The following is a 19,552-nucleotide window of genomic DNA, read 5'->3' on the forward strand; positions in this document are numbered from 1 at the left end:
TGGTTTATCAATTTTGTTTATCTTCTCAAAGAACCAGCTTTTAGTTTTATTGATCTTTGCTATTGGTTCCTTCATTTCTTTTTCATTTATTTCTGGTCTCATCTTTATGATTACTTTCCTTCTGCTAACTTTGGGGTTTTTTTGTTCTTCTTTCTCTAATTGCTTTAGGTGTAAGATGAGGTTGTTTATTTGAGATGTTTCTAGTTTCTTGAGGGAGGATTGTATTGCTATAAACTTCCCTCTTAGAACTGCTTTTGCTGCATCCCATAGGTTTTGGATCGTCATGTTTCCATTGTCATTTGTTTCTAGGTATTTTTTGATTTCCTCTTTGATTTCTTCAGTGATCTCTTGGTTACTTAGTAGTGTATTGTTTAGCCTCCATGTGTTTGTAATTTTTACAGTTTTCTTCCTGTGAATGATATCTAGTCTCATAGCATTGTGGTCGGAAAAGATACTTGATACGATTTCAATTTTCTTAAATTTACCAAGGCTTGATTTGTGACCCAAGATATGGTCTATCCTGGAGAATGTTCCATGAGCACTTGAGAAGAAAGTCTATTCTGTTGTTTATGGATGGAATGTCCTATAAAAATCAGTTAAGTCCCTCTTATTTAATGTGTCATTTAAAGCTTGTGTTTCCTTACTCATTTTCATTTTGGATGATCTGTCCATTGGTGAAAGTGGGGTGTTAACGTCCCCTACTATGATTCTGTTACTGTTGATTTCCCCTTCTAAGGCTGTTAGCATTTGCCTTATGTATTGAGGTGCTCCTATGTTGGGTGCATAAATATTTACAATTGTTATATCTTCTTCTTGGATTGATGCCTTGATCATTCTGTAGTGTCCTTCTTTGTCTCTTGTAAAAGTCTTTGTTTTAAAGTCTATATTGTCTGATATGAGACTTGCTACTCCAGCTTTCTTTTGATTGGCATTTGCATGGAATATCTTTTTCCATCATGGATGGAATGTCCTATAAAAATCAGTTAAGTCCCTCTTATTTAATGTGTCATTTAAAGCTTGTGTTTCCTTACTCATTTTCATTTTGGATGATCTGTCCATTGGTGAAAGTGGGGTGTTAACGTCCCCTACTATGATTCTGTTACTGTTGATTTCCCCTTCTAAGGCTGTTAGCATTTGCCTTATGTATTGAGGTGCTCCTATGTTGGGTGCATAAATATTTACAATTGTTATATCTTCTTCTTGGATTGATGCCTTGATCATTCTGTAGTGTCCTTCTTTGTCTCTTGTAAAAGTCTTTGTTTTAAAGTCTATATTGTCTGATATGAGACTTGCTACTCCAGCTTTCTTTTGATTGGCATTTGCATGGAATATCTTTTTCCATTCCCTCACTTTCAGTCTGTATGTGCCCCTAGGTCTGAAGTGGGTCTCTTGTAGACAGCACATAATGGGTCTTGTTTTTGTGTCCATTCAGCCAGTCTTTGTCTTTTGGTTGGAGCATTTAATCTGTTTACATTTAAGGTAATTATCAATATATATGTTCCTATTACCATTTTCTTAACTGTTTTGGGTTTGTTTTTCTAGGTCTTTTCCTTCTCTGGTGTTTCCTGCCTAGCGAAGTTCCTTTAGCATGTGTTGTAAAGCTGGTTTGCTGGTGCTGAATTCTCTTCACTTTTACTTGTCTGTAAAGGTTTTAATTTCTCTGTCGAATCTGAATGAGATCCTTGCTTTGTAAAGTAGTCTTGGTAGAAGTTTTCAACTATAATCTCTTAAAATATTTTCTCAGACCCTTTCTCTTTCTCTTCTTCTTCTGGGACCCTATCATTTGAATGTTGGAGCATTTAATGTTGTCCCAGAGGTCTCTGAGACTGTCCTCAGTTCTTTTTATTCTTTTTTTCTTTATTTTGCTCTGCAGTAGTTTTTTCCACTATTTTATCTTCCAGGTCACTTATCCATTCTTCTTCCTCAGTTATTCTTCTATTGATTCCTTCTAGAGAATTTTAAATTTCATTTATTGTGTTGTTCATCACTGTTTGTTTGCTCTGTAGTTCTTCTAGGTCCTTGTTAAACGTTTCTTGTATTTTCTCCATTCTATTTCCAAGATTTTGGATCATCTTTACTATCATTACTCTGAATTCTTTTTCAGGTAGACTGCCTATTTCCTCTTCCTTTGTTTGGTCTGGTGGGTTTTTACCTTCCTCCTTCATCTGCTGCATATTTCTCTGTCTTCTCATTTTGCGTAACTTACTGTGTTTGGGGTTTCCTTTTCACAGGCTGCAGTTTTGTAGTTACTGTTGTTTTTGGTGTCTGCCCCCAGTCGGTAAGGTTGGTTTAGTGGCTTGTGTAGGCTTCCTGGTGGAGGGGACTGTTGTCTGTGTTCTGGTGGGTGGGGCTCGATTTTGTCTTTCTGGTGGGCAGGGCTGCGTCCAGTGGTGTGTTTTGGGGTGTCGTTAACTTAGTGTGATTTTAGGCAGCCTCCCTGCTAATGGGTGTGCTTGTGTTCCTGTCTTGCTAGTTGTTTGGCATGGGGTATCCAGACTGGAGCTTGCTGGCCGTTGGGTGGAGCTGGGTCTTATCATTGAGACAGAGATCTCTGGGAGACCTCTCGCCGATTGATATTACATTGGGCCTGGAGGTCTCTGGTGGTCCAATGTCCTGAACTCAGCACAGCAGGCCAGAGCACCAAGACCCTGTCAGCCACACGGCTTAGGGAAGCCTTCAGCCAAACAGAAACATCGGGAACAGAGCGCACACCTATAGAAACCCTCTGGTAGTTTCCATTTCTTTCTCTATCTATGGATTTTAAATTGATTTAATAAACTGTATTTCAAGCATCTTAATTTGGTCTGTGAGCCTTCCTATTCCAGGACTTCTGCGATAGCTTGCCTGGTAGAGTACTTGAAGGCTTCTGCAGCCCAGGGTAGTTTCCCACATTACAACATATATAATAGAAGGAAATGATAAATTTCAATTGGAGCTTAGTGAAAACAAAGATGTAATTTTTCCCCATCCAAGTTCATGGATGCGGAGTTCAAGTTCCAGTTTGTGGAGCAGTTAAATGCTCTAGTCCTAACGCAAGCTATGTGGCCTGCTAGAAAGCCAGTGGTTACATTTGTTACAGATTTTTAGAGTATTTTTGATCAGATAGCTATTGTAATGGGGAAAGGATAGCCTAACCTTTATGTGCCAAGTAGAAATTTTATCTGTTTGAGAGGCTACCTCACTATATACATCAAGAGTCCTTTCTGACTTTCAAAAGAAAAAGTCATGGTCACCTAGAGGTCAGATTCCTAGACCACGTGCATCACTTGATTGGGATATTAGAAGTACAGGAAATGAGGCTGGTCCCTATTAACTCCCCAGAGTGTCCTGGAACATGTACTCCCAGAATTAGGATATCATGGTGTTTCCTAATTACTGTGAAACTTCCTCTAGGTCCTAACCTGGGATCCATGAAATAACCCTGACTTCCCCAGATCAGCTAAATCACTTTATGCTGGGCAATTCTCTTAACCTCACTGAAGTTCAGATCTTACATTTATAAAATGAGGAAATTTGCATTTTACGTATTCTAGAAGGTGAACTTTAGTACTGCCAGAGCTGTGATTACATTTATGACAAAGATAAATCACAAGGCAGCCTTGGGCATTCTTGCTGGAAAAAGGCAGAATACTTACTTAATGAGAATTTTATTTCTGGTCCAGGAAATTTCAGGCTGAGGATAGGATTCCACTGCACACATGAAAGTAGCCACTTCTTCAACTAAGGCATCCACTGTTTCAAGAGGAGTGGTGATGACAGGGGCTGAAAGGAGAGGAGAAATCAAACGAGAGCATTCTACAATACTGTTTACTAACTCTTCTGTAAGTAGTCAGAGGCCACCACATACCTGAATGAGAATGACATTTCCCCATAGTAGAAATTTGGCAAAAGGAAGGAAAAATTTTGTGCAGAGGATTTTGTTGCTACTTCTAAAGTAGGCATTTGAGAATCAAAAGAGAAGGCTCTCAGGAGAGTCGGACTTAGATTTATTATATACGGGTAGAGGCAGATCCAGGTTTTGTGAAGTCCAAAGTTATATAATTTAGGTGTCCTTTTTAAGAAAAAAATATATAAAATTATTAATACAAAATGTCTGTTGCCTCCCTAACACCAATCAACTTGAAGGGAAGTGTCACTGAAGGGAAGTCAAAGTGAAAAGAGAAAGCAATCTTAACAATTCCTGTTTAAAAACAATTTTCCCAAAATTTTGTTAAAACATATGTTTATATGAACACATTGCTAGAAACCACCGGAGGTCTTAGAAGGGGGCTCCTGTAGATGAGATGCTTTGAAGGTGAAGATTCATCAGATTTAAAAAGAATTCACATCTGCATTATGAGTAGATTAGAAAAAGACTCAATAATAAAAAGACAGCCCAAACAACAAATGAGCAAAGGATCTGAACTGACCTGTCTCCAAAGAATGTATACAGATGGACAATAAGCATGTAAAAAGATGCTCAACATCATTAGCTATTAAGGAAATGCAAATCAAAACCTCAGTAAGATACTAGTTTACACACACTAGAATGGTTATAATAAAAAGGAAATATAACAACAAATACTGGCAAAGGTGTAGAAAAATTAGAACCTTTGTGCATTGTTGGTGGGAATGTAAAATGGCACAGCCACTGTGGAAAACAGGATGGTGGTTCCTCAAATAAGCATAGAATTAATATATGATCCAGCAATTCCACTTCTGGATATATGCCCAAAAGAAGTGAAAGCAGAGACTCAGACAGATATTTGTACACCCACGCTCAAAGCAACATTACTCATAGTAGCCAAAAGGTGGAGCAACCCAAGTGTTTGCCAACAGATTAATGGATAAACAAAATGTGGTATATCCATTCAACGAAATACTATTTGACAATAAGACGAAACAAAGTATTGATACGTGCTACAACATGGATGAAACTTGGAAACAATAAACTAAGTGAAAGAAGCCAGTCACAAGAACAACATACTGTACAATTTCATTTATATAAAATATCCAGAATGGTCATTATCTGTAGAGACAGAAAATACATGAGTGATTGTCTAGGAATTGGGAAGAGGATGGAGGGATTAGGGAGTAATCTATGGCTAAGGAAGGCAGAATTTCAAATAGGTGTAATAAGAATGTTCTAAAATCGATTATGATGATGAATGCACAGCTGTGTGAACTGTATACTTTACCCAAAGAGACTGGTATGTGAATTATATCTCAACAAAGCTGGGGGTTTTGTTTGTTTGTTTTTGCTTGGTGTGTGTTTGTGTGTATGTGTGTTACAAAAAGAAAGACAAAAGGAAGAGAGGCCATAAACATGGTCCCTCTTTCCTCCCACCTCCATGAAACGAGGGTCACCTGGCTTAGAAGAACTGGGGAGGAAAGAGAAGTTAAGAAGGATGAGAATGTGTTGGTAAAGGGATGCACCCCACTTCAATTTACAAATCTGTGAATCCCACCAAAACAAAGGGGTGAGGTCCTGGTCACCTCAAGGGTTTGATGGTGTGAGAAAGTGCCGGCACCTGTATGTGGGTGAGTCTGAAAATCTACCCCATTGCATAATCTGATTTAAAATAATTATCATCATCACTGCTTTGTTATTATTATTTATCAAAGATTTATTTACGATTTGTCATGGAGCAGGCACTGGGTTTACTAGAAGCAAAAAGATGTGTAAAGCACATCTCTGCCTGGTAAGAGTCCACAATCTAGATGATAAGGTAGGATAGATACATAAAATGATCAGTTATAATAATCAGTTATGCCTGCTATCTTGGCATAATTGTTAATAGTACTCCCATACTCCAAAAATACCTGAGTTTGGACAGTAAATTATATGGTCATTTTAGTTAAAATGCAAGGTGCCTAGGAAAGCCAAGTAAGTAGTGTGAGCAGTATTTTAGATGCAGGGTAGGGGGTGACAGCCCCATAAAACAAGAAGAAAAAACTGGCACATTGGCCATTAAAAAATGCATCCAGTATCCAAATGAAACTTATTTTTTCAGTTAACTCAGAGGCAAACTCATTGGCTGAGAGTAAGGGAAATGGTGGTTGGGAGTGTCCACTTAGCCCATATCTCTTTCGTAAGTGTTATTCTTTTCTTAAGGTCCAGTTTAAGCATCATCTCCTCCCAATCTCCTTGACTTCCTAGATAGAACCAAATGCCCTTTTCTTTAACCTTGGGTCATCCTATATATGTCACTCATAGCACTTGCCACACAGATGCTATTAGAATGATTTGTTTATGTCTTTGTCCCACACTCAGTTATAAAAACTTTAAGCTTTGGGTCAGGGACCATGTCTCAGACCTCTCTCTATCTGCAGGGCTAGCACACTGACAAATGTATTGTTTAAATGAACCAAAATCTATTACTGAGGCCTTTATAAAAGGCATAAATTTTTTAAAAGGTTGAGAGAGAGTAGGTAAAAGAAGAGGGCAGAATTTTTAGGTGAAATGATGTCTTTTATATTTTATATCTAGGCAGCAAGGCCCCCCTTTTCCCAACTTTGCACTAAAATGACCATTAAAATATACAGAATGCTGTACAAAGAAATAAATTAAAAAGTATTAAAGAATAGTTAAGAGACATAAAGACAGACAGGCACTAATAAAATTCTAACAGAATTTCCAAAAAAAATAAAATAGAAGAAATGGCATAGAAGTAATATGTAAAGGGATAAATCACTGATCATTTTTCAAAAGTGAAGAAAAAGCAGAAATATTCACATCGAAAGTTTCCACTAAGCATCAAGCCAGATAAAGAAAAATAAATTCATCCTTAGATACACTGGATTAAAACTGTAAAAAATTTAAGATAAAATCTTAAACCTTACTAGAAAGAAAAGATCAGTCACCTTAAGAAGAATGCCAATTAGGCTAACCTGATATTATTTGGCAACAATTGATATCCAAAGGCAATGGACCAGTATTTTTAAAAGGCTGAGAAAAAAAATAACTGTTAGCCTGGAATTCTATAGCCAGCTTAGATAATCATTTTTTTAAAAAATGAAGACAAAGTAAATACACAGACAAATACTGAGAGTATTTACCACTGAGACCTTCTCTGAAACAGTTACTAAAAGTATATAAACTCCATAAGAAATAACTTGTACCCAAAAGAAAGGGGCCAGTGACGAGAAACTGTAGTTAGCATAGATGGTGGTAAAATATAATTGCAATTTTAGACACTGTGGAATATATATTTTTTAAACTCAATAATTTTTATGTTTAAAAAAAGTGGAACTAGAATTATAGACAAATAATTATAAGATGAAAGTTTAGGGAAGAAGTTCAGCAGATTGATAAAACATTCTAAGTTCTTTACTGTAAGCAGGAAGATGACAGAAACACTGAATAACTCTAAACATGGGGAGAAAATATATGGTTAGAGACATATTGTTAAAATTTCATTAATGCTTACCACTAAAATAATAGATTAAAAACCAAAACTTCCAGACTAGCAGAAGAAAAAAGAGACTAGAACTGTATCAATTTAAAAAAATGATGAAGAAGCAGAAAAGGAGGATAAATAAGCCAAGAAAAGTTATAGTTAACAGAAGACACAAATTAATGTGGAAGAAACATGGCCAAATATATCAGAAATCACAGTAAACACCCATGGTATAAACTGATCTATGGAAAGACAGACACTATCATACAGGATTAAAAAACACAGAAGACATGCCTAAATAAATTAAAACAGAAACGTTGGATATAAAGAGAATGGAAAATATATACGAAACAACAAAGTATACTCAAAACAAAGTGATAACGCAATAAAGTAGTACTAATATAAGAAAAAATGGAATATAAGGTGATAAGTAAGCCTTTAAAGAATGAAGAGAAATACTACTTAATGATAAAAGGAACAATCCATCAGGAAGATACAACAATCATGAAGCTTAATTATTTAAAAATGTAGACTCAAACAAAGCCCAAACTAAAATTACTATAATCTGAAGATATTACAATGAAGTAATAGGCTACTAAATTTTTAAAGAAAATTACACACACACATGAGAGTGGAAAAATGAATGAGTAGCAAAATGTTATAATCATTTACCTCCTAGTTGTGAGCATTATGTGTAATTTTGTATTTTTGTTTTGCCATACCTTACAGCAAAATATAATATTTAAAAATATATAAAATTAATATATATTATCTTTGTAATAAAAAATTATAGGACATAAATAAGAAGGCCACAGAAATGTTAATTTTCCAACGCAGTGGAAGCAAATTTGTAATTGATAACAAAGTTTCAGAAAGTCAGTCTCTTAAGAAAGAAAGCAGATTTTTCTAAACAACTAATGAATGAAATAAGCAATCAATTGCATAATCACACAGATATTGAGAGATTAAAAAACAAAAAATATTATAGTAAGGTCATGGGATGCAGGTAATGATGGGCCCAAAGGTTAACTGATAGTATTGAATGCTTTCATTGTTTAAAAAAAAGCCTGTTGAGGAACTAGATGGTAAGAGGTTCTAGCACAGGACTTGAATTCAAATCCCTGCTCCATCACTTACTTCCCACTCACTTAACTAGTTGCCTTGGCATCTTCAGCTGTAGACGGAGATAATAAAACCACCGCATAGGCTCGCCATGAGGATTAAGTAAGTGAATATACATAATGCATTTAACATTGTCCTTGGTCCATATGGAACACTCTGTGTTATTTGATTCTATAATTTAGAGACAGAAACCTGAACTATTCAGTTGTTCCCCTGGTTTCTGTATTACCTGTTAATTACCAATAATACTTCTAGGAGTCTATCCCAAGGAAATAATCCCCAAATGGAAAGGCATGTAGATGAATTTCACTGCACAAAAATAGATTAATTGTACGAAATTGTACTAATTGTATGAAAGTGGAAGAAGAGTTAGGCACATAGCTTTGTCTTCTAGCTGTGGTCTACTGGAGCTGGCTTGTACTGGCTTGCAAGAGTCAAGTGTTAATTTTTCAGAAATTTAACAAGATAATGGAATAGAGCCATTATTAAAAACTAAATTATATAAATTTGATTAGATAAACTATGTTAAAAACAAAGTAATAATACTCAACATTTATCACTTTCTAATTATTTTTCTATATTTTACTATTATCTATGTTCTTGTGGTTATTTACATCTAATGTCTGTAGAAATTGTAGGTGTGCTACTATACATCTCCTCCCAACTCAGTGTTTGTTGGTACCTGGAAATTGGCTGTGACTGGAGCATTTATACTACAGCAGTCAACAAATGTAACATATCAGGGCCTTTTTTTCCTCAGAGAGGCAAATGTTCAACATATATTAGCAACTGTTATCTAAACAGGATACTATTTACACAGTCACTGCAAATGGTAGTTTGAAGATACTGATGATATAAAATATGCTCATGCTTTAGTGGCAGGGAGCAGAATTGCATAAACAATCTTATTATGATATCTTTTTTTAGGATATGTAGAAAAAAATGGAAGAAAATATATCAATATGTTAACAATCCTGGAAGTGTGGGTGATTTTCTCTTTTAAACTTTTGTATACTTTGTGTTTTCAATATCATTCTTAATGGCCGTGAATTATTTTTACCCAAAACCCCAAACTTTATTCATTAGTTTCTTTTCATTCAACATGCAGATGCAGAAGTGACAGAGTTAACAGACATAATATTATCTTTCCAACGAGGCAACACAAACTCTGTTGAGATCAGTTAAGATCAAAGAAGTAGATCTTAGAATGTCTTGATAAAGTTAGACATGGAGAAATACATGAGCTCTTACTAAGAACAGCTTCCCTTAATGTTCAGTGGCATGACAGTTTTATGTGAGATTTGATTGTTTTTAATAATTTTAGCATCTAAAACTGATTAAAAACCTGCTATCAGCCATGCATTATACTTTTCATTCATGATCTCATTTATTTATCACAACAAACGTAAAGGCAGATACTTTCATTATTCCCATTGGCAGATGAGGAATGAAGGTGAAGAATTGTTCAAAAACTTGTCTAAACAAAACAAAAGCGGGAAATGATAGAACTGAACTTCAAAGTTAAGTTTGATTTAAAGTACCTATCTTTTAACTCTAAGCTATACCATGTCTTCAGTGTGGTACTAGTTACTCACAGAAAGGGGAAAAACATGATTGACATCAATATCAATATCTATAGGCAGAGTATAGTCAGTTAAGTCCACTTTGCCCATATTCCAAAATTATCCAAACAAATCTGCTTTCAGATTTTTACTGGCACAATCACATAGTTGTATTTAATGATATTTGTTGACTCAGCAGACCATCTCCTGTTTGCTTTCATTCTACTATCCAGCTTTCATCTCAGCCAGGGCCTGTTTAAACTAGGACACTATTTCTTCCCTCAATCCAAGGACCACATGAACAACAAATACATGAAAATAAACACAATGCTCTTCTGTACCCAAAGAGTAACTTAACTTGAATACTAGCTGCTGAGAAGGATATGATATTACCCTTTTATGGGCTCTAGCACATGGCCATTGACATACCAACTTCTGATTGACCAGCTGCTGACTGACATAACCAAATGACTGAATAAACAAAGAAGTCAGATGTATTTGCTCCTTCCTGTTCTAGTAAAATTAGGGCTCAGACTTGGAACATATTCATGCTTTTCTAACATCATGAATACAGTATTGTTTTTTCGGTATGACAAAACACTTTGGTGTCGGAAAGTTTTCAAATCCCCCAAAGAAAGAGGATGTTCAGTATTGCTCATCATTTGGCACATCTTAGAAACTGACACGTTTATTCTGCTGGTGATGTAATCAAACATAAGTTATTTTTTATTATGATGTCTTTGGAACTTGTAAGGTTCATTGATCATCTCAATAATTATTGTTATCTCACTTATTAATACCGTATCATTAATTCTTTGTCACAGAACACACTCTTGGTCCTTGCCTTCAGGAATGACACTGGGGACAGGCAGGTAGGAATTCTGGGTCAGCCTGTTAGAATTTCTGAAATGACCTCTCCTGGGGGGCATTCCTTTGGGATTAAGAGATGATTTCATAGGGACTCATCTAAAATGTGCTCGTTCCCCAGAAGTGATCACGCCACCGATCATTGACAATCCTTAGCATAGTACATAACATTGTAAGTTGAGCACTGGTAGGTCCTTCATTTTAGGAGAAAACTGAGGCTTACAGTGACTACATGCTTTCCCTAAAGACACACAGAAAGGCATTGGGGACTAGAAAAGGAACTCGATTGTAACATTCTCTTCCAGGCCTGCAATATCCTTGTTTCACTTTCTTCATTATTTGACCTAGACGACATGGTATGTTGCCATATAATCTCAGCTCCCTTACTCTCTAGTCCTTTAGCTGCACTGACCCTGGAAAGTACCAATCTTGAACTAATCCAACCAGCTGTCTTCACTGCTCATATGTTCAAAAAGTACTGTTGGATAAAGTGAAACGACGGTGCAGATCAGGACCATGATGGGCGTGCAGTCTCCAGCCCCAGTGGGTCCTCAGCATGGACATATGGTCCTTCTACATTCTCGGATCCACTTCTCTCATCTTCCTGAATGGGACCATTTCCTTCAGGTCCTCTAGTCATCCCTTACTTGTCACTTTCCCCCAATAATCTCACGTCCTATTTCACTGAGCAGTTGCCTACTTCACCTTTCGAAATATGGTAGAAATCTTGACATTTCTGCTCTTTTTCTGGTCTTTAAGGTCAATAATATTTAAAGCAACTGTGTTTCCCCAAACGTGGAATGAGTTACTCTTTCAATATACGTTAGTATAAAACATTCATCCAGGACTTGGTGTCCTGGATTTCAATGACAGCTGTGCCTGATCTGACTTAGTCATATGTCGAATTTGTGAATTCTATCCCTGTAGACATATGATTTAGAAGCAGAAGTTACTAAAATATACCTCAAGTTAAATCATTTGAGACTCAAGAACTTCTAGGTACGGTAGTTAAGGGATAATTTTAAAACTGGAATTTGGACGGGAGTTCTTTGTGCATAGCATGTTAACAAATTCAGGGCTGCTTACATGAACTACTATACTCCTACAGAAAATCCCACTATACACTTAATACTCCCTGATAAAGCGTTAAATATTATTGAAGAATGTGGTTAAGGCAAATGTTCAATGAAATGTTGACTATTTTCATACATGACAGTTTATAAAATTTTCCTCCTATGGTTTGATACTGAGCTCATGATTGAAAGTATTACTAGTTGAAATGATTCAGAAAGATAGTGACTTTTCCCTTTGTCTTTGAATATTAGGAATATCAATTAAATTAAAACTATAACAATATACTATTAATTCTACAAAGTTGGTTATTAATTTTATTGAGGAAATCCTATGCCGATGGTTGGAAAAGAACCCACGGAATACTCTTGCAGTATTTTAATTGTGTCAGTTTATTTTGTGATATACTATGCTGCAGACGCCTTGATTCATTCACGATAAAGGACTTAGGAAAAAGGTATACCATCTAAAAAGCCTCTTCCCATTATTGCCTTCTGCCAAGAATAGAGAAAACAACTAGAGATATTTTGTGTAGAACAATTTCATTGCTTTCAATAGTATTAAAATAATCGCATATTAATGTGTTTTTTGTACCAATATATTCCATGTACTTCAACATTTAAAATTTTAAGGATTGTGTTTTCATGATAATGTTTATTCTCAGAACTGGTAAGTGTAGTTAATGAATGTTTGCTCTTCCAAGCCTGGTGTTTTGGCTAAGGCTGATGTTAAACCCATATTAATTTAGATTTTTCAATAATACTCAAATACTCTCTTTGAGTAGGCCAGGCAAAAATATTTTTTTGATTTTACAGTCTAATTAAAGCAGTAAATAAATTATGAACAAATAAAGAAGGTTGGGGTAACAATCTGGCTATTTTATTTAGAAGTCGGGGTTTTGGCTTTGTTACATTTATGCCACCATTTCTGAAGTTGTCAAAATAAACAGTGTGCTTCACCTGTAAAGTTTGGAAGCTACAAACCTTCTCTTTCTAGAATATAAATTAGGAGGTTGGGTTTGGTTTTTCTTTGTGCACGAGATTCTAATTTGAACCAGGAAATCAATTGTCCTGCTCCTTGTAAGACTGGATTTCAGTAAATTTTAGCATTTAACCATGTCATTTTTATGTAACTTCATGGTTTAGAATAGCACAAATAAATTTATAACAATCCATAAGTCCAAACATCCAGGTGCTGCCTTTCCGGACATCCGTTGTATGATCAGGAAGTATTAAAATAATCTGAAGCCAATGTTAAGTCTTTCTGGCTATTATTAGCTATTTGGAAAGATCTAGATTCTCTTTTATCTGGAGCTACCTTAAAGTATTAGTTGACAATTAGGACATTTAAATACATTTGAAGATACCGTTCTACTCACGTAAAATAGAAAAAGAAAGCAACAAAACAACATAAGTCTATGAAATCCGACTGTTTGTGAAGAAAGCTGTATCTTGTTAGCATGTGAATTTTGACCTTGTGGTTCCAGAAATTCTAATGAACCACAAAATCTAAGCTATGTTTCCCATCTACATACAATATATTACCTTCACTTATCTATACAATACAAACCTGTTCAGTTCTTTGGTAAAGTAATATGAAGGGAAAATAATTCATTTGAGTGTGTCATAAATCACAGAACCTTTTTTACTCTACTGTAATACATTTAATTTGAAAACTCTGTAATATCGTTCAATCTGCTTTCTCGTGTCTTTGTAAAAAGATTTCAATGAAGCCCCCAGTCACTTCACAAGTCACCTATTTTCCTATCTTTCTTCCTGAGTTGAAATACCCTAGTCTCAGTTTCATAATACGCTGGCCAGAAACTGTGGACATTCTTGCTACTGCAACAGGTGTTTGTCAGTTTCTTAAGTTGCTTTCCTTTCCCCTGAGGTGGTGTTATTTCCGGTACATTCCAAAGGCTCTGAAAAAAACCTTTCACAGTCTCTTGCCAAACCAAATCATGGCTCCAGCCTCTAAGTTATTGAGAACCCATTGTTCTTCAGGCTTTTATCTTATAGGCACTTGTGTGCGTCTTTCTCTAATTCCAATGTGGGAGGAACTAAAATATTGATTAAGAGTTTTTCAAAGCTGAAACTGAAAATGGAAATGATTTTTGTTCAGAAGCAAACACTCTGGATGTCTGGGAGTGTGGTTGATTATATTCCTGGCAAACCTGATGTGAAAAGGTTTTCATCATCCATTTAGACCACCCTGAAGTTTGACATACACATAAACAAACTGACATCGATAACTTGCAGTCTACCTGCTAATGTTTCCCCTGTAAGTGAGGGCTCCACATGCACTGAATGGCTGAACTTTTTATTGCAGAACTTAAGCAGGGGAGGGATAGCAGTAGAATGGAGACCATCAATCAATTGCTTATTTACACAGTTTTCTCCCTCTCCATATACTGCACCCCTACTTTACCAAGTAAAACCCAAGCGTGCCATAATATGAATCAGTCATGATCGGAACACACGCATGCACCTCAGAACTATGATAAGGCAAGAGAAGATAAGATTGCTCAAACCAACCTTTTGGAAGTTTCTCAGTCCCGCTGAAGGCAACCAAAGTAAGAATATGTACCAGTGGAATGTTGACAAGCTCTCTCATGATTAATCCAGGCTCAGGCAGCAGAAAGTTCTTTCTGGACAACGCAAGGAAAATGCCCCCCCCCCCCCAGTTTACATTTTAAAGCATAGTTTGTTCCAAAAGGGTCGTCTGCTAATGACTGTTTGTGTCAGCAGCTCCACTGACTCTAAGTATAATCAGGAATTCTCAGACTTGGCTGTAATGATGGACACGGCCAGCTGGTGAGTATCCACTTAGGCCAGTAATGCAAGTGTAGGGCTGGAGGAACAAGGGAAAGAAAATCCCTTTAGAATCCCTTTTAAGACAGTGGTAGAAGGACAATACCAGATGCCTTTTGCTACCATCACTGGATTCCCCGAGGTATAGTTTTCCTGGTCTTCTGAGTCAGCTCACCATCCATCCCGCACTCACCCCAGAGCCCTGGGCATATCTAATCATGACTCCACCCCATTTCTCACTTCCCCCTCCCACATCCATCCCCTTAACAATTCCTACAGATTGCACCAACTCGATATTCCTTGATTTCCTCCCCTCCTTTGATTCCAGCTAGTCTCACCCTATCCCACCTTCCCTTTCAGACATTCATCTTCTTGGAATGACAGTGGTAACCTCCCGTCTGTTCTCTCTGCCTTGTGTCCTACTGTCCTCTAATCTCTTTTCAGATCACCTGCCCTACTCAAAAGTCTTCAGTGGCTCTTCATCACATAGAAAAAAATATTCAAATCTAATATGACGTAGGAAGGCTCGCTGGAGTCTGCCTACCTGTTTAGCCCCATCTGCTACAATCCATGCCTCTAGTTTAGTATTCAGCAACCTGGTTCCCTGTATACAGCCTTCCTGCCACCATGAATTGTTCCTACTGTTCTCCCATCTTGGAATGCTTTCCCCTCCTCTCCACCCAGTTAATACCTATCTCAGCTTGATCATCATCTCCTCCTGGGAGCCGTCCTGGACCAAAACTCCCACATCTTCCCAAAGTTGCATTAGGTTTACCTCCTCTGGGCTTCTCTGTCATTGCACTTACCACACGGTTTTAAGATTTTTTTTTCCGCTTGTGTTGGTGTCTCCCTCATTCTTTGGCTTCATGAGTTCACAGAGTCAGCAGCCATGGACTGTCAATTGCAGCAGATTCTTCCAAAATGTTCTCCTATGCGAATTGCCTTTTCCCACTGGAACAATGTGTCTTGGAGACTTTTCCATGTTAATGTACAGCACTACCTCATTATTTCTATTGGCTACACAGATTTCTAAATCGTGGATGTATGATGGTATATTTAACCATGCCCCAACAATGTATGAGAGAATCCATTTCCCCATACTCTCATCGACACTTATCTTTGAATTTTTACATTTAAGTAGAATAAAAAGGGTATGTCGTTGTTTTAATTTACATGTATTCCACTCTTACTATTGGTGATGAGAATTTTTCATGTGTTTGTTATTCATTTTCCTCTTCTGTGGCTTTTGTCTATTTTCCTCTTAGGTCATTTTTCTTTCTCTTATTAATTTACAGGAATTTTAAAAACTAGTCTGGTTGTAAATAATTTATATCATTGGTCCATTGTATATTTTGCAAATATTTTCTGTGTAGAATAGCTCTACTACCTAGCCATAGTGATTGCTTCAGAAATGGGCTCAGGGCTCAAGCTGGTTTACAGCTCAAGGTCTCCATGGTACTTTACTGGACCTAATACAAAATAAGCTCCTCTTTCTTAGATCGCCGCCTGTGAGGACCAGGAAAGCCAAGGTTGTTGGAGGCTTCATGCTTCATTAACAAGAAATAGTGTGCAAAGCCAGAACGATCCATCGGATTTCCTTGTTTTTGAAATTAATAAATTCCTTTTTATTTTTTTTGCTAGGCTAATATGAATTTGATTCCTTAAATTGCAATCAAAATAATCCTGATGTAATTTTAATGGAAGAAATATAAATTTGGTGTGGTTTCTGCCCTGGGAATATCCTGTGAATGCTACGTACTTCGTGGGAAACTTTGACATTAGCAGGATGAGCACTTTTTTTTAATGTGAAATTTAGGAGTCAGCAGGATGAACAGAGTGGCTGTGGTTCCCATAAGCAGCACTAGGGAAAGCACAGGGTTCCAGAGATTTGGTGACTATAGATTTATGAGCTAAAGTTAAGCTCAGGATCACCACCAGCTGTTAATAAAGGGAAGTCTAAGGTGAGTGATTCAAGGGGCCTCTATTCAAATGTCCAGGAGGAGGATTTGGGAGTGAGCACTCTCCATCCTCTTCCCCGTTCCCCTAAAGTATAGAACAAGCACTGATGGTGCCCATTTTGAATCCAACAGGAATTGTACCCTCTAGACCAGTGACCCCAGGAAATTATCCCCTACTTCAAATTCCACCACAACCTGAGCCTGAAGGTGACAACAGTACTGTGTGAAGCTAAGGGGAGACAAAACTCTGTTGAGGGAAAGCCAGAATGTGTGGCTGAGGGCTGGTTTAAAATGAATCACTCTATTTCTGTTTTGCATATAAGTTCATTTGTATCATTTTTTTTTAGATTCCACATATAAGCGATATCCTACTATCTTTGTCTGTCTCACTTCACTTAGTATGATAATCTCTAGGTCCATCCATGTTGCTGCAAATGGCATTATTTCATTCTTTTTGATGGCTGAGTAATATTCCATTGTATAAATAAACCACATTTAAAAAATGATACAAATGAACTTACATGCAAAACAGAAATAGACCAACAGACACAGAAAACAAACTTACGGTTACCAAAGGGGAAGTGGGGGAGGAACAAATATAGGAGTTTGGGATTAACAGATGCAAACTATTATATATACAATGGATAAACAACAAGGACCTACTGTATAGCACAGGGAAATATACTCAATATTTCATGATAACCTATAAGGAAAAAGAATCTGAAAAAATATATATATATGTATGTATAACTGAATCACTTTTCTGTATATCTGAAACTAACACAACATTGTAAATCAATTATACTTCAGTTGAAATAAATAAATAAATAAATAAAATGAATCAATTGTTGGCTAAGAGAAGTCCCTGGAGAGTGTGGCTTAGGCATGGATGCTGCAGCAGCTCCCAAAGTGTAGCAGCTGGAGTTGTCAGCCAGTTATGGTCCTTGCAGCAGTTTCTTGGAACCTGGATAGAAAATGGCCTTCCATCCTATAATACAAGCAAACCTATTCCTTATAAAGCAGGCTCATTCAGCCACAGAGAGTGGAGACTGGGTGCCAGTCAGTTACTTGGCTTCTTTCTTGGGCACGTGGAGAGTAAATGGGGCTGATGGCCAGTCTTCCCTTCAGTAAAATGCACTCAGTCACCAGGTGAGCTTGTCCTGCCACCTCTGGTATCTCTGCTTCTTCATCTCAAGAGCTGGCCACGAGAGCAAGTAGCACCATGCTGAGCCCTATCTTGAACTTGATGCCAGAATTCAACCATACAGCGGCTGATGAGACTGGCCCCATTCCTGCTGGAGTCAGCACATCCCCCAGTTAGTGCTGCTGGTCTGCATCCTGCTCTCATACATCTGCTGAGGCTTGGCAAGGAGCCCCTTCTAATTATCACAAAGGGCAATGATCTGGTTCTCTGCCTCACTGGTCAGCAGACAGTGATTCAGAAATGCCACATGGATTGCCCTCTCCAGAAAATTCCTGGGAAGTCAAAGGGATATTCTGGAGTTCTATTTTTACAAATGGATTTAATGTCTGATTAAATATTAGGGTGGCAATTAGAGATGCATCAATATTCTGGGAACATATACCTTGTAAAATTGGGAGGGACTCTTAAAATGTTTATTCAATGAATGAATGAATTCTATTCACTACCTACTGTATGCTGAACATTCAGCGGGAATCAGTGGAGCAAGAAACAATGTCTGGCGATAGAGTGAATATTATACAATAACATTAATAATTAACTAAATTATCATCTGGAGAGATACACTGTACTGTGAAATTATATAAGAACTGAGCCTGACCTAGTCTGAGGGCTCAAGAAATGCTTCTCTGAGAAGATGATAGTGAAGCTTAAACCCTGCAGGATAAGTAAAAGCCAGACAACTAAACTAGGGATGTCTGGGAGTGGACCATAACAGGTAGTGGGAGAAGAATGTGGAAATGACCCAGAACATGAAGGATGTGGTGTGATGGAAAGAAAAAGGGTCAGTGTGTTTGGAATATGGAAGGGAGGGTAAAACCTACAGAGGCAGGTAGAGGAGGTCATTCAGGATCAGTAAGAACTTCACTCTGAGAGCAGGAATAACTCATGGGAATGTAGATCACAAATAAAGCTATAAAAGTGAATCAGTTATGCTAAGGGAAGAGTGTAGAAGGACAGGAAGCCCTAGAACTGAGCCATGAAACATCCCACCCTTTAAAATTCAGTAGAAGATAAAGAACTAGAGAAAGAGATTGATAAGGAGCAGCTAGAGAGATAGAAAAAAACTGACAGAGTGCCCCAAAAGGGAAGGGAAGGGAAGAGAGCGTTTCCAGAAGGAGAGCCTACTTTCCAGGACTGTTCTGAATGCTACTGAGAGGTCGAGTAAGAAGGAACGGAAAGGTTTCCATTGAGTTTAGCAACATAGAAGTAATTAATGATGTTGATAAAGGGCAGTCTCAGGAAACAGTGGAGAAATGAGGTGAGAAATCAGAGCGGTATAGCGAGATGGAAGAGTGAATAAGAGGTGTGAAAATGGAGACAGTATGGAAATATGATTCTCTCAAGAAGAGTGACTATGAAGGGATAGAGAAAGTTAAGCAGCTGGAGGGAGAGGCTGGATGAAGACAGAATTGATTTTTCATTTATTTTGAAGGTGTGCTGTGAAGGATCCTGTAGAAAGAAAGAGCTGAAAGACACAGGAGAGAAAAGAGATAATAGACAATTCACGGTCTCAAGGAAACCAGGTGGATAGGATCTTGTAATAGAAGATGATGAGGAAGGGATAAGTAGGGAAATTTTT

General features: G+C 37.2%; 1 protein-coding gene across 16 annotated transcripts in view; it reads right to left on the minus strand.

Annotated features, from left to right (window-relative positions):
* Positions 1 to 14,980, minus strand: part of MUSK (muscle associated receptor tyrosine kinase) — a 94,275-nt gene extending 79,295 nt beyond the window's left edge. For 7 of the 16 annotated variants that reach the window (XM_007106098.4, XM_028493666.2, XM_055087029.1 and 4 more), the window contains exons 1-2: positions 14,536 to 14,977; positions 3,636 to 3,762 (exon numbers count right to left, since the gene is read on the minus strand). In XM_007106098.4, the coding sequence (XP_007106160.1) occupies positions 3,636 to 3,762; positions 14,536 to 14,614 (206 nt within the window). In that variant the 5' untranslated portion in view covers positions 14,615 to 14,977. Of the gene's footprint in view, positions 1 to 3,635; positions 3,763 to 14,535 lie in introns of all 16 variants that reach the window. The other 9 variants (XR_008618175.1, XM_055087023.1, XM_028493656.2 and 6 more) reach the window with 4 other exon arrangements.
* Between the last annotated feature and the right edge of the window lie 4,572 nt (positions 14,981 to 19,552).

The sequence above is a fragment of the Physeter macrocephalus genome, chromosome 9 (genome assembly GCF_002837175.3).
Source record: "Physeter macrocephalus isolate SW-GA chromosome 9, ASM283717v5, whole genome shotgun sequence".
NCBI classification, from domain to species: Eukaryota; Metazoa; Chordata; class Mammalia; order Artiodactyla; family Physeteridae; genus Physeter; species Physeter macrocephalus.